Source organism: Sturnira hondurensis, unplaced genomic scaffold, assembly GCF_014824575.4.
Source record: "Sturnira hondurensis isolate 20B ecotype Veracruz unplaced genomic scaffold, ASM1482457v3 Scaffold0007406, whole genome shotgun sequence".
Classification (NCBI taxonomy): domain Eukaryota; kingdom Metazoa; phylum Chordata; class Mammalia; order Chiroptera; family Phyllostomidae; genus Sturnira; species Sturnira hondurensis.
In genome coordinates, this window is record NW_028080037.1 from 5389810 (window position 1) to 5404149 (window position 14340).

The window sequence follows — 14340 nt, forward strand, 5'->3', positions numbered from 1 at the left end:
TAGGCAGTCACAGAATAGCCAAGGGGATGTAAAGTACAGTATAGAAAACAGTAGCCAAAGAACTTACATGCATGACCCTTGGACATGAACAATGGTGGGGGGATTGCCTAAGGAAATAGGAGCCTCTGGGTGGAAGTGGGCAAAGGGGGAAAAAATCAGGACAACTGTAACAGCATAAGCAATACAAAATGATAACAATAAAGAATGGGTCCCTTGCCCCATTTGGATCTATCTTGGGACACAGGGCAGCCAACCCCTGGCCTTATCTAAAGCCTGTCCTGAGAAATGTGCACATCACTACAATGCCTCGCTGAGGGATCAAAAACACCCCGAGTTATGATGTCCATGTGTTACAAAGCACGAGTTTCAGAAGAGGGGAAATGGCCAATGGAGTGTGCCCACCAATAATCGCCAAGCCTCCTGGTCTGGAACAGTAGGAGTTAACTGAGCAACGGACACAGGATGGGTGGGGGTGGGGTGTTCTGTGTGGCACAGTTGAGGAAGGCATGGAGGATTTGTTTCCTCTCTCGAGCTCCAACCTTGCATTTTAGTTCGCAGTCAGTCCTCATCGTGACTGCATCACCACATGTCAAAAAGACTTCAGCCAGGAATCTCTGAAGCTAATGCTGCAGAAGAGAGTCACAGAAAGAGGACACCATCTGAAGGACAACAGAGATCGAAGAGACTAGGAAGGATACAGCCAGAGGTAGGCGGCGGCTCTCAGAGGTCAGTAGGTAGTAACCACCCTTTATGCAGCCAGCACACAACTGGAGCTAACACCTGTGACTGAGGGTCTGCTTGTCAAGGAGGGCTGGTGCTGATGGACACAGGCCCTGTGTCAGCCTTTGATTCACTAGGGCCACGTCAGTGGCCGCCTCTGTGACAGACTCGGCCTCTTCCTTGCCTTCTCTAAGCAAGAAGCAGGTGGTTGTGTGTGACACTACCAGAGTGCTTCAGATTCAGGCTCCCCAGATGAAGGGCCTGAGGCTGGTACTGGTGCCAGGATCTTCACGTGTCACTCTGGGCACCATGCTGGTGTTGGTGCTGAGTTTCCTGCCAAGCTTCTCCTGTGCCCTGGGATCAGCACGTTACTCTTCCTATGAAATAGTCACCCCTGGGGCTCTGACAGTCGAGGGAAGGGAAGGCCCAGTGGAAAAGGTGTCTTACGTGGTATCTATGCAGGGCCAGAAACAGCTGATCCGCCTGAAGGTGCACAGAGACCGTTTTGTCCGTAACTTCCCAGTCTTCAGCTACCACAATGGCATCCTGGGACAAGAGAGGCCTTTCATCTCACCTGACTGTCACTATGAAGGCTACATAGAAGGAGTCCCGGGGTCTTTTGTTTCTGTCAACACCTGTTCAGGCCTCAGGGGCATCCTGATCAAGGAGGGACAGTCCTATGGCATTGAGCCCGTGGACGCTTCAACACAGTCTGCACACGTGCTGTACACCATGGCACATCAAGCGCGAGTCTCCTGCAGCGTCACTTCCAGAGACAGCCCAGTGGGGTCCACCAGCAGGCGACAAGGGAGCAGGAAGCCTGGCGGTCGACAGGCGCTGTCCTACTTGTGGTCACACGCCAAGTACGTGGAGATGTTCGTTGTGGTCAACAACCGGCGGTTCCAAATGTGGGGCGGTAACGTCAGTGAGACAGTCCAGAGAGTGATGGACATCATTGCCCTGGCCAACAGCTTCACTGGGCGAATAAACACACAGGTGGTGCTGGCTGGCATGGAGATCTGGACCGAGGGGGACCCCATAGAGGTCCCGGCGGACCTGCAGGTGGCACTCAGGAATTTCAACAGCTGGAGACAAGAGAAGCTCCTCCATCGTGTGAGGCATGACGTTGCGCACATGATTGTCGGACAGCATCCCGAACAGGGTACGGGGCAGGCATTTCTCAATGGTGCCTGTTCCACGGGCTTTGCAGCAGCTGTGGAATCCTTCCACCACGAAGACGTCCTCCTGTTTGCAGCGCTCATGGTCCACCAGCTTGGGCACAACCTGGGTATCCAGCACGACCACTCGGCCTGCACTTGTAGAGATCAACGCTTCTGCCTCATGTATGAAGATATCACTAAAGAAAGTGGCTTCAGCAACTGCAGCTCTGACTACTTCTACCGGTTCCTGCAGGAGCACAAAGGGGCCTGCCTATTTAACAACCCTCAGCACAAAGGCCGCTTGCGGAGGGATTCCACCTGTGGAAACGGGGTGGTGGAGGGTGGGGAGCAGTGCGACTGTGGTAGTGATTGTTTGCTTAACTCATGCTGCGACCAAACATGTCACCTGAAGGATAATGCAGTGTGTAGCTCTGGACCTTGTTGTAATCAGTTATGTCAATATGCAACAAAAGGCACAGCATGCCGTCCTGCGCGGGGAGAATGCGACCTCCCAGAGTTCTGTCATGGTACCTCTGGGGAATGTCCCCCAAACAGCTACAAGCAAGATGGTACTCCATGTGGTGCAAATTACTGTGTTGACGGTGTGTGTGGCAACCCTGATTATCAATGCCAACAAATTTTTGGGTCCTCTGCACTGTCTGCCCCACGACAGTGTTATGAGTTGGTAAACAGCAAAGGGAACAGGTTTGGAAACTGTGGTCACCCCACTTCTGGTAACCCAGCATACGTTCAGTGTAGAGATGAGAATATATTCTGTGGGAAAATTTTATGTACAGGGGTGGACGGACTACCAAAAATCCTACCCCTTCACACACTAATCCAGATTCCTCATGGAGGTAAGTTCTGCTGGGGCATGGACGCCTACAACATCACTGACATCCCCGATGACGGGGACGTGCACTCCGGCACTCCTTGTGCCCCAAACAAAGTCTGCGTGAATTACTCCTGCACTGATTACGCTGCGCTCAACTACGACTGCGACCCAGCGAGAATGTGTAGTGGGAGAGGGGTCTGCAACAACTTCAGGCACTGCCATTGTGAGGCTGGCTACGCGCCCCCTGACTGTAAAACCCTAGGTAATGGGGGGAGTGTGGACAGTGGTCCCCCTGGTGAGCCAAGTGTAGAAAACCCAGGATTTCATGAAACTAGCCGTCCTGTCAAACATGAAAAAATCTTAGACAGAATGATCTTATTACTCTTTTTACTTTTTCTCATAATATTAGCACTTGCAATTATTTGCATGTGTATCACATGTAAACGTCCAAAAGAAAAGGCAGTTGAAGAGGTAAAAGAAAAGGCAGAGGAAGAGGCAAAAGAAAAGGCAGAAGAAGGTCAGGCTAACCTACAACAGGCGACAATAAAAGAGGAGGCAGCGGAAGAAGCGGAAGCAGCGGAAGAGGAAGAAGAGGAAGAGGAGGAAGAAGAACCATAAAACAAGCAGTGGGAGGAAGAAGCCAAATATATGAAACCCCTCCAACCCAGAGCAGGTCCTAGAGGCTGAGTGACACAGAGGCATAGTGGGAATCGATAGTTCCAGTGACTCTGACTAGGGTTACACAGTCTATGAAAATATACTGATGTGGAATGAGGGACTCTCTCCCTTTTATTATTCCTTTTAGTAATTAAGATTTTGTTTATTTAATATAGTGAATATTTTACTACTTTCGCTTTTTCACATTTTATTTGAACTCATCACATGCATCTATGACATCACTGTTTCTGTCTCGGGCAAATTTTTGCATTCACCAGAAACTTTTTCAAGACATGCCATCTTTCATTTAAGTTGTTTGACATGCACTACCATATGTGCCTGCATTTATTACTGTCACTTGGATTTTTATTTCGATAACCACTACCTATTATGTGAGGTCAGTTGTTCATGTGGTTGACTGTTCTAATTTGCCCTGTAAATGTGCATTCATGAGTTTTTACATCCAGAAATAAATAAAATCCTATTCAGATCAGGTATCTTTTCTGGTTCCATGTGGTCTAGTTTTTAGTCCATTTGGTCCTGGAGCTCTGTGGGAGGCACTGTATCTGACAGAGCACACGACCCTGACTGCACCCGGGTTAAGCAGTCAGTAAAGTCATCCACCTTTTCACATGTGGCAGATGCGTAACATGGTGTATGTATATTCAAGTTATTAGTTTCCAGTATTTCTGGGCCCCTCCTATAGCCATACTCCATTTTTATGTAAAAGATTTTTCTTTTAGAGCAATTTTTATAGCTCTCCCTCTTAATAATTAATCTTTCTGAGATGAATTTCAATAATACAGATATCTCATGTTTGAGTAACATTATCTAGAGTTAGGAAACTAAGTTTATACTAATTGTATAATAGTACAGAAGCCTTATCACAGTGCTGAGTACATGTATGAAACTGAAACTTTATATTTTCTATTTTTTTAATTTACTGAAATTAATAATTTGTTGACTAATATCAGAAGGAACTTCTCCAATTATAGGTAACAGAGCTTTGGAGGTTGTAGATACTTCTCTGTGAAGAGAGCCCAAAGCAAGTATACTATTAACACTATTCATTATATGCCCAGAAATGTGTTAAACACTTTACATCCATCGTCTTAATTTAATCCTCCCAACTGACCTATGTAGCAAACCTCCATCGGAAAAGAGCCCAAGGAGAAGTTGCTTTCAAGGTAGTTAAGTCATAGAGCCTGCATGTCTCCTGAGGCATGACTCAATCTACACTGTCCACTATGTTATGAGCCTTTTCCTTGAGGAAAAAGTGATGAGGAAGACACCAATGTGTCCTTAGTTGACCACTATTACCAATCCTCAAATTGTAGTTATTATTGATTAAAAATGTCTTTTTTTTACTACATGCTGACATCATGGACTGGCATGTTGCCATCTTATTCAGTACTGTGGTCTCAGCACATAGTAGATGCCTAATAAATATTTACCAAGTGAATGATTTAACCAAAGCTAGTCTTGAAATACAGGGCCAGATTCATTCCCTGGGGGAGATGCTTCTTGCCACTCCTGGAACCACCAATATCTTGCTCAGATGCAATATACTAAATATTTAACAATCAAGTAAGTCACAAAAAGTTTATAAAACTTCAAACTCCAGCAACAAATGAAAGCTCAATCCCATTAAGACAGACTATGGTAAGGGAGGGGCCAGTTTTAACTGAGCAGGAATGAGCAGCTGTAACTCAGCATGTTAAATCTTCATGTTCAATGGACAGCATTTCCTATAAAATCCTCCTCCAAAGCTCAGGTACCAACAGTTTGCTCTGCATTGTGTGTGACTGTCTCTAGGAAGTATACCATTTCATCTGATTTCTCTTCCCCAGTATATTTGAGGGGTTCTGAAGAACACTCACACCTTCCAACCATCAGTGTTGGTCGTCACTAGTGACCCAGTCAACTGCTCCCTCCAGAACTCTGAGGGTGACTTATTGCTACCTTTTACCTGCCTTCCCTGGATGGTTCCTGTCCTTCCTGTGCTGCCTCAGGCCAGCAGAGACCCAGTCCCTTCCCTTAGTTCCTCAAAGCACAGCTAAATCCAGGCTGCGGATTTTTATCCAGATTGAGAGGAAACAAAGGAAAATTATAATGTGTAAAATAACACATTGGCATGTTGCCCACACTGATGTTCCTGGAGTTCAGGGACATGGCATGCTCCACTGGGGCATTTGTAGTGGGGACTTGGATAGGCCATCTCTCTCCTTTGACCTGACCTGACCCACTTTCTTGTTTCTGTAGGAATGCTTTTGGGAATATTCTCATAGCATGGAACCAGACTCCACTCTATTCTGTGGCCCAGTGAAATGGAAAAATTAAAAAAAATAATTTACCAAAAACCCAGATTACATCATCACAACCTCATATGGATGTAAACATGCCCTCAATGAAGGCAAAGCATTACATTAGTTTGACAAAAATTTATCTTCTGGAATATCCAAAGCTAATTTTTTTCTTCCTTTTTTTTAAAATCCTCACCCAAGACTATGTTTATTGATTTTAGAGAGAGAGAAGGGAGAGAGATAGAGAGAGAAATATCTATCGATTGCCTTCAACACATACCCCACTTGCTGGCAATCAAACCCACAACCCTTTGGTGTATGAAATGGTGCCCCAACCAACCAGGCCACTTAGCTAGGGTGAAGTTCATTTTTTTAAGCTTACTCTTTTATTTTTTATATTACTGATATATTTTTGTATTTTATTTTATATATTTTATTGATTCTGCTATTACAGTTGTCCCATTTTTCCTCCCCTTTATTCCCCTCCACACTGCACCCTCCTCCCACCAGCATCCTGCCCCTCCTTTAGTTCATGGCCATGGGTTGCACATATAAGTTCTTTGGCGTCTCCATTTCTTTTTTTAAAATATATTTTATTGATTATACCATTACAGTTGTTGTTCTATTCCCCCCTTCATTCCCTTCCACCTTGCACACTCCCTCCCCCACCATTCTCCCCCCCTTAGTTTATGACCACGCATCTCAAGTTCTTTAGATTCTATATTTACCCCACTATTCTCGCCCTCCCCCCTATCTATTTTCTACCTACCATCTATGCTATTTTCTGTGCCTTCTCTCCCCTTCTCCTCCTCCCACCCCCCTGTTGCTAACCCTCCATGTGTTCTTCATTTCTATGGTTCCACTCCTGATCTAGCTGTCCTCTAGGTTTGCTTTTGTTTTAGGTGTGGTTGTTAATAACTGTGTGTTTGCTGTCCTTTCACTGTTCATCTTTTTCATCTTCTTTTTCTTATATAAGTCCCTTTAGCATTTCATATAATAAGGGCTTGGTGATGATGAACTCCTTGAACTTGACCTTATCTGAGAAGCACTTTATCTGTCCTTCCATTCTAAATGAAAGTTTTGCTGGATAAAGCAATCTTGGCTGTAGGTCTTTGGATTTCATGACTTGGAATACTTCTTTCCAGCCCCTTCTTGCCTGTAAGGTCTCTTTTGAGAAATCCGCTGACAGTCTGATGGGTACTCCTTTGTAGGTGACTGTCCCCTTATCCCTTGCTGCTTCTAGGATTCTCTCCTTCATTTTGGTCTTGGCTAATGTAATTATGATGTGCCTTGGTGTGTTCCTTCTTGGGTCCAACTTCTTTGGGACTCTCTGAGCTTCCTGGATTTCCTGGAAGTCTATTTCCTTTGCCAGACTGGGGAAGTTCTCCTTTATTATTTGTTCAAATAAGTTTTCCACTCGTGGCTGTTTCTTTCCCCCTTCTGGTACCCCTATAATCCGGATGTTGGAACGTTTAAAGATGTCCTGGAGGTTCCTAAGCCTCTCCTCATTTTTTTGAATTCTCATTTCTTCATTCCTTTCTGGTGGGATGTTTTGTTCTTCCTTCTGGTCCATTCCATTGATTTGAGTCCCAGTTTCCTTTCCATCACTATTGGTTTCCTGTGCATCTCCCTTCATTTCAATTAGTTTAGCCTTCATATGTTCCTCTAATTTGTGACTACAATCAACCAGTTCTGTGAGCATCCTGATAAATAGTGTCTTGAATTGTGCTTCTGAGAGGCTGGCAATTTCTCGGTCACTGAGAGTTATCGGCTCTGGGACTTTTTGAGTTCTTCTTGTGCCATCTTTTGGGCTGTTCGTGCCTGTTCCATAGCAGGATCGGAGCCCTAAAGTGTTCACTAGAGCAGGGCAACTAAGTTGCTGGATGTGACGTTGTATGTGGGGGCGGGGTCAAAGAGGGACAATGGCTTCCCGTCTGCCGCCTGCCGCCTCAGCCCCCACTGGCGCCGCAGCCACCACCGTCACCAGGCCCACGCGTTTCGTTTCACTGCACGCGAGTGTGCCACCACCGTCAGCCCTCCACCACTGGGTTCGCCCCCTGGGGCCTGCGTGGTCTGTCTCACTGTGCGCGAATGTGCGACCGAGGTCAGTCTGCCCCACACCCCAACTGGTTCCGGGTTGGCTGCATGCCTAGGTCGGGGGATCTATCCTGCCCAACCCAGCTCCACTGCTGGCTCCGTCTCTCTTACTGTCCCTGTTGAACGGTTTGTAGTTGTCGGACTTCCGTATAATTCAATTTTCTGTTCTTTGGCTGTGTCTTTGTTCTCCAAACCTTCGTTATATTCAAACTTGGCTGTGGGAGAAGGCACAGTGTTTCCACCTATGCCTCCATCTTGGCAGAAGTCTCCATTTCCTATACTATTCTTAACCTTCCCCTGTTTTTACCTACCATTTATGCTTCTTATTCCCTGTACCTTTTCCCCCATTCTTCCTTCTCCCCTCCCTGATGATAACCTTCCATGTGATCTCCATTTCTGTGATTCTGTTCTTGTTCTAGCTGTTTGCTTAGTGTGGTTTTGTTTTAGGTTCAGTTGTTGATAGTTGTCAGTTTGTTGTCATTTTACTGTTCATAGTTTGATCTTCTTTTTCTTAGTTTTTTAAAAAGATTTTATTTATTCATTTTTTTTAGAGAGGGGAAGAGACGGAGAGAATGGGAGAGAAATATCAATGTGTGGTTGCTTCCCGTGCCTCCCTTGCTGGGAACTGGCCTGAATTCCAGGCATGTGCCCTGACTTAGAATCGAACCCTGGTTGTTTGGTTCACAGGCTCGCGTTCAATCCACTGAGCTACACCAGCCAGGGTTTTAACTTGAATGTATCTGGGAGGCACTTTATCTTCCTTTCTATTCTAAATGAAAGCTTTGCTGGAGAGAGTAATGTTAAATGCAGGCTCTTGCCTTTCATGACTTTGAATACTTCTCTCCAGCCGCTTCTTGCCTTTAAGGTTTCTTTTGAGAAGTCAGCTGATAGTCTTCTGGGAACTTCTTTGTAGGTAACTGTCTCCTTTTCTCTTGCTGCTTTTAAGATTCTCTGCTTATCTTTAATCTCAGGTAATGTAATTATGATGTGCCTTGGTGTGTGCTTCCTTGGGTCCAACTTCTTTGGGACTCTCTGAGCTTCCTGGACTTCCTGGAGGTCTATTTCCTTTGCCAGGTTGGAGAAGTTCTCCTTCATTACATTTTCAAGTAAGTGTTCAATGTCTTGCTCTTCCTCTTCTCCTTCTGGCACCCCTACAATTCAGATGTTGGAACATTTAAAGTTGTCCTGGAGGTTCCTAAGCCTCTGTGTATTTTTTTGAATTCTTGTTCCTTTTTTTTTTTAATATTTTATTTATTTATTTTCAGAGAGAGGGGAAGGGAAGGAGAGAGGGAGAGAAATATCAATGTGTGGTTGCTTTTCATGTGTCCTCCACTGGGAACTGGCCTGCAACCCAGGCATGTGCCCTGACTGGGAATCGAACCTCGATCCTTTGCTTCACAGGCCCGCACTCAATCCACTGAGCTACACCAGCCAGGGCTGAATTCTTGTTTCTTCATTCTGTTCTGGTTCAATGTTTATTTCTTCCTTCTGCTCCAAATCATTGATTTGAGTCCCAGTTTCCTTCCCTTCATGGTTGGTTCCCTGTATATTTTGCTTTATTTCATTTTGCATAGTCTTCACTTCTTCCTCTATTTTGCTACCATTATTCAGCCATTTGTGTGAGCACTCTGATTATCAGTGTTTTGAACTCTGCACTTGATAGGTTGCCTATCTCTTCATTGCTTAGTTCTATTTTTGGAGCTTTGATCTCTTCTTTCATTTGGGCCATTTTTTTTCTAGGCGTGCCTATTACAGAGTAAGGAACGGAGCCTTAGGTATTCACCAAGGCAACCCACATCACTGCCCTGTTGCATGTGGGGGAGGAGTCCAAAAAGGAAAAATGCCATTTGTTGGGCTCTCAGCCATCTTTCAGTCATTTCCCCCACTTTCCACAAGCAAATTGGGCACTTCTGGTGCTGATTCCCAGGTATGTGGGCTTGTGTATGTTCTGAGACCCTGTGGATCTCTCCAGCAACTCTCCTGTGAGGCTGGGAGTTTCTCCCACCACCACAATTCCCACAGGTTTTTATAGCCAGAGGCTTTGAAGCTTTATTTCCCCGCGTTGGAACCGTGGGTTGTATGGTCTGTCTCGCTCCCCAGTTGTGTCTCCAAGTTTATCCTCACACAAATGTGGGACCACTAGGTCCACCAGCCACCACCTCTCCAACTCAGTCCTTCAGCTGCTGCCTTGCCGCATTCCACTTCACCCCAGCTGCCCATCTCTGCCCCTTCTACCAGTCTGGATAAATGTTTCTTCATTAACTCCTTCATTACTGGAGTTCCAGGCAGTTCAATTTGCTGGCAGTTGTGGTTGTTTTTTGTTTTTAAATTTGTTGTTGTCCTTCTTTTGGTTGTGAGAGGAGGCACAGTGTATCCACCTACGCCTTCATCTTGGCTGGAAGTCCTCTATTTTTATTTTTATTGAATATAATTGACATATTAGTTTCAAGTATATGACATAATGATTTTTATTTGTATATTTTGTGAATGATCACAGTAAGTCTAGTTAACATCCATCATCCCACAGTTAAAATTTTTATCTTATGATGAGAGCTTTTAAAATCTTTTCCCTTAACAACTTTCAAATGTATAGTATTATTAACTATTGTCACCATGCTGTACATTATATCCCCAGCACTTATGTATTCTATCACTGGAAGTTTGTACCTTTTGACTACATTCACCCATTTCCCCCAACTCTGGCAACCATTAATTTGTTCTCCTGTGAGTTCATTTTTTTAAAAAAGATTTTATTTATTTATCTTTAGAGGAGAAGGAGAGAGAAAGAGAAACATCAATGTACGGTTGCCTCTAGTGCATCCCCTGCTGGGAACTGGCCTGCAGGGTACTGGCCTGCAACCCAGGCATGTGCCCTGACTGGGAATCAAACCGCAATCCTCTGGTTCACAGGCCTGTGCTCAATCCACTGAGCTACACCAGCCAGGGCCTGTGAGTTCATTTTTTGTTTGTTTTAGATTCTATGCACCAGTGAGATCATATGGTACTTGTCTTTCTCCATGTGACTTATTTTACTTAGTACAATGCCCTTAGGGTCACTCATATAGTGGCAAATGGCAAGATTTCCCTTTTTTGTGGCTAAAGATGGTCCATTGCATACACAGACGCATATACATATGTGTGTGTATAATATATATAGTCCATTGTATATACATCAATATCTATCATGTTTTATCATCTATTGATGGACACCTACATTACTTCCATGTCTTGGGTATTGTAAATGATGCTGCAATGAACATGGGGGTGCAGATGTCTTTTCAAGTTAGTGTTTTTGTTTCCTTTGGGTAAATACCCAGAAGTAGAATTGCTGGATCATATGGTAATTGTTTTTAATTTTTTAAGGAACTTCCATTCTGTTTTCCACAGTAGCTATACTGATTTATATTCCCACCAACAGTGTACCAGAGTTTCCTTTTCCCCCCACATCCTTACCAACACTTGTTATTCCTTGTCTTTTTGATAAAAGCCATTCTAACAGGTATGAGGTGACATCTCATTGTTGTTTTCATTTGCACTTCTCTGATGGTTAGTGGTGCTGAGCACCTCTTCACGTACCTCTTGGCCATCTATATGTCTTCTTTGGGAAAATGTCTGTCCAGATCCTCTGCCCATTTTCTAATTAGAATTTTTCTGTGCTTTTGAATTGTATGAGTTCTTCATATATTTTAGACATTAACTCCTTTTCAGACATATGATTGGCAAATATTTTCTCCTACTCATAGGTTGCCTTTTCATTGTGTTGATGGTTTCTTTTGCTCTGCAGAAGCTTTTTAGTTTGATATAGTTATACTTATTTATTTTTGCTTTTGTTGCCTTTGTCTTTGGTGTCAAATCCAAAAAATACATCCTGAGACTGATGTCAAGGAGCTTACCACCTATGTTTTCCTCTAAAAGTTTTGTGGTCTTACATACAAGTCTTTAATTTGTTGTGAGTTAATTTTGTGTATGGTATAGGATAGTGGTCCCATTTCATTCTTTTGCATGTAGCTGTCCAATTTTCCCAACACTATTTATTGAAGAGACTGTCATTTCTCTACTGTATATTCTTGAATCTTTTGTTGTGAATTAATTGTTCATATATGTGTGGGTTTATTTTATTTCTGGGTTCTCTGTTCTGTTCCATTGAGCTATGTGTCTGTTTTTATGCCAATACCATACTGCTTTGATTATATAGCTTTGTAATATAGTTGGAAATCAGAAAGTGATGCTTCTAGCTTTGTTCTTTCTTGAGGTTCCTTTGGCTGCTTGGGCTCTTTTGAGGTTCCACACATATTTCAGGATTGTTTGTTATTTCTGTGAAAATGCCATTAGAATTTTGATACAGTTTATATTAAATCTACAGATTGTTTAGGGTATTATGACCATTTTAACAATATTAATTCTTCCAAACCATGAGTATGAAATATCATTTGCTTGGGTCTTCTTCAACTTATTTCTATAATGTCTTACAGTTTTCAGTGTACAGGTCTTTTACCTCCTTGGTTAAATTTATTCCTAGATATTTTATTCCTTTTAATGCAACAGAAAACAGAATTGTCTTCTTAACTTCTCTTTCTGATATTTATGTACAGATTTTTAGGTAGACATAAATTTTCATTTCTCTGGGATATATATCCACAAGCGTAACTGCTGAGTCTTGTGATATTTGTTTAGTCTTCGGAGAAACTGCTTGTTTTCCAGGGTTGCTGTATAATTTTAACTCCCTTAACCAGTGTATGAAAGATTCAGTCTCTCTGCAGCATCACCTCTATATTTTCAGTTTCAGCTGCCGTAGTGCTCTGTAGTGATCTCTCAGGGAGTCTTTTTTACCCCTTTAACTGCGCAACCTTCTTCAGTGCCTGTAGTCTTTGGGCAGAGGCCAGGCAATGGTTTAGGGCCACAGGTTGCTCTGGTATGAGGGACTCTGAGAATCTCATGGAGTCTTAATTTTCTTTTTTCTAATATCTGTTAATGTTAAACATTTTTTCATGTGCTCATTTGCCAGCTATATATCCTCTTCAGTGAACTGCCTCATGTCTTTTGCCTACTTTCTAATTGAGTCATTTGCTTTGATATTGTTGAGTAGTGAGAGTTCTTTATACATTCTAAATATGAATCTTTCATCAGATAAGTGGTGTGCAAATATTTTCTCCCGGTCTTCAGCTTGCCTTTTCATCCTAACAAAGTCGTTCACAAAGCAGGAATTTTTACTTTGAAATCCAATTGATGGATTTCTTCTATGAAATCAAATTGTCTAGGGTAAGATTTGAAGTGATTTTTTTCCCCAGGAAAAATTTTTTTTTATTTTTTTATATTTTACTTATTTATCTTTAGAGAGGAAGGGAAGGAGAGAAATATCGATGTATGGCTGCCTCTTGTGAGTCCCCTGCTGGGAACCGGCCTGCAACCCAGGCATGTGCCCTGACTGGGAATCGAACCGCGATCGTGTGGTTCGCAGGTCCGTGCTCAATCCACTGAGCTACACCAGCCAGGGTACCCCAGGAAAAAAATTCTGAAGTGATTTGAAGTGATTTTTCCTCCCATTCCCCAGATGCTTGAGAATGGGCCCTTCCCATACAAATCTGCATATCATCTTACTGCTGGTACTCACTATACTTCAAGAGATGCACTGTAACTGGGAATATCTTTATTATAAGATAGTCATNAACCGCGATCGTGTGGTTCGCAGGCCCGCGCTCAATCCACTGAGCTACACCAGCCAGGGTACCCCAGGAAAAAAAATCTGAAGTGATTTGAAGTGATTTTTCCTCCCATTCCCCAGATGCTTGAGAATGGGCCCTTCCCATACAAATCTGCATATCATCTTACTGCTGGTACTCACTATACTTCAAGAGATGCACTGTAACTGGGAATATCTTTATTATAAGATAGTCATCCCTAGGAACCTAAAAATGTTCAGAGAACTGAAAGAAAAAACAGAAAACATGGCCTACATACAAGGAAAATATTATTAATCTGAAGCAAAAGAAAGGATTATTTCTCAACTTCCCTGTTTATATACTACATAATGGAAAAATGGCCTTGGACAGGTCTTTTATTTAGGATGACTGGGTATTCAGTGGGTGATCTGGATTCTCTTGTGACTGTCAGCACTCAGGGCTAAAGAGAGTCCTGCCCTTACATGGCACTCCTCACATCAAGCCTATACTTCAAAGAATTCTGAGCATATGATTATAGCCTATCTTTAAAGTCAGGTGAGTCCTGTGCAGTCAGCAGATTAACAAGATGAGCTCTTAACCACTTTACAAATTCAGAGCAGAATAAAACTCTCCTCAGTGTGGACACTTCCCAAGTATGCAGAAATGTTTACTGTTGTTGACAAAAAGTGATTCCAAATAATAGTGTTACCAAGACATGATTATAATAGATGCCCCTGCTTTGATCAACAGGTACACGAAAGAGCTAAATGTGAACGTAGACGGAGAAAAACCTAGTGAAAACCTCTCTGACTATGTAGGAAATACTTCAAAATTTTTACTATGGGGGAGATTCACATCTTTTGAGAAGGGTAAAACATAATGATGCTCATAATTATTGGCCAAAGTCT

General features: G+C 43.1%; 1 protein-coding gene across 1 annotated transcript; it reads left to right on the top strand.

Annotated features, from left to right (window-relative positions):
• Positions 1 to 586: 586 nt before the first annotated feature.
• Positions 587 to 3333, top strand: LOC118991331 (disintegrin and metalloproteinase domain-containing protein 1-like). Its single transcript, XM_037052601.1, has 2 exons — positions 587 to 726; positions 858 to 3333. The coding sequence occupies exons 1-2, from the start codon at positions 587 to 589 to the stop codon at positions 3331 to 3333; spliced, it is 2616 nt and encodes an 871-aa protein (XP_036908496.1).
• Positions 3334 to 14340: the final 11007 nt, after the last annotated feature.

Coding starts and splice junctions, on each gene's coding strand:
- LOC118991331 (XM_037052601.1), top strand. CDS start 587: ATGTCAAAAAGACTTCAGCCAGGAATCTCTGAAGCTAATGCTGCAGAA. Junction 727..857: donor GTAGGCGGCGGCTCTCAGAG/GTCAGTAGGTAG, acceptor TTGATTCACTAG/GGCCACGTCAGTGGCCGCCT.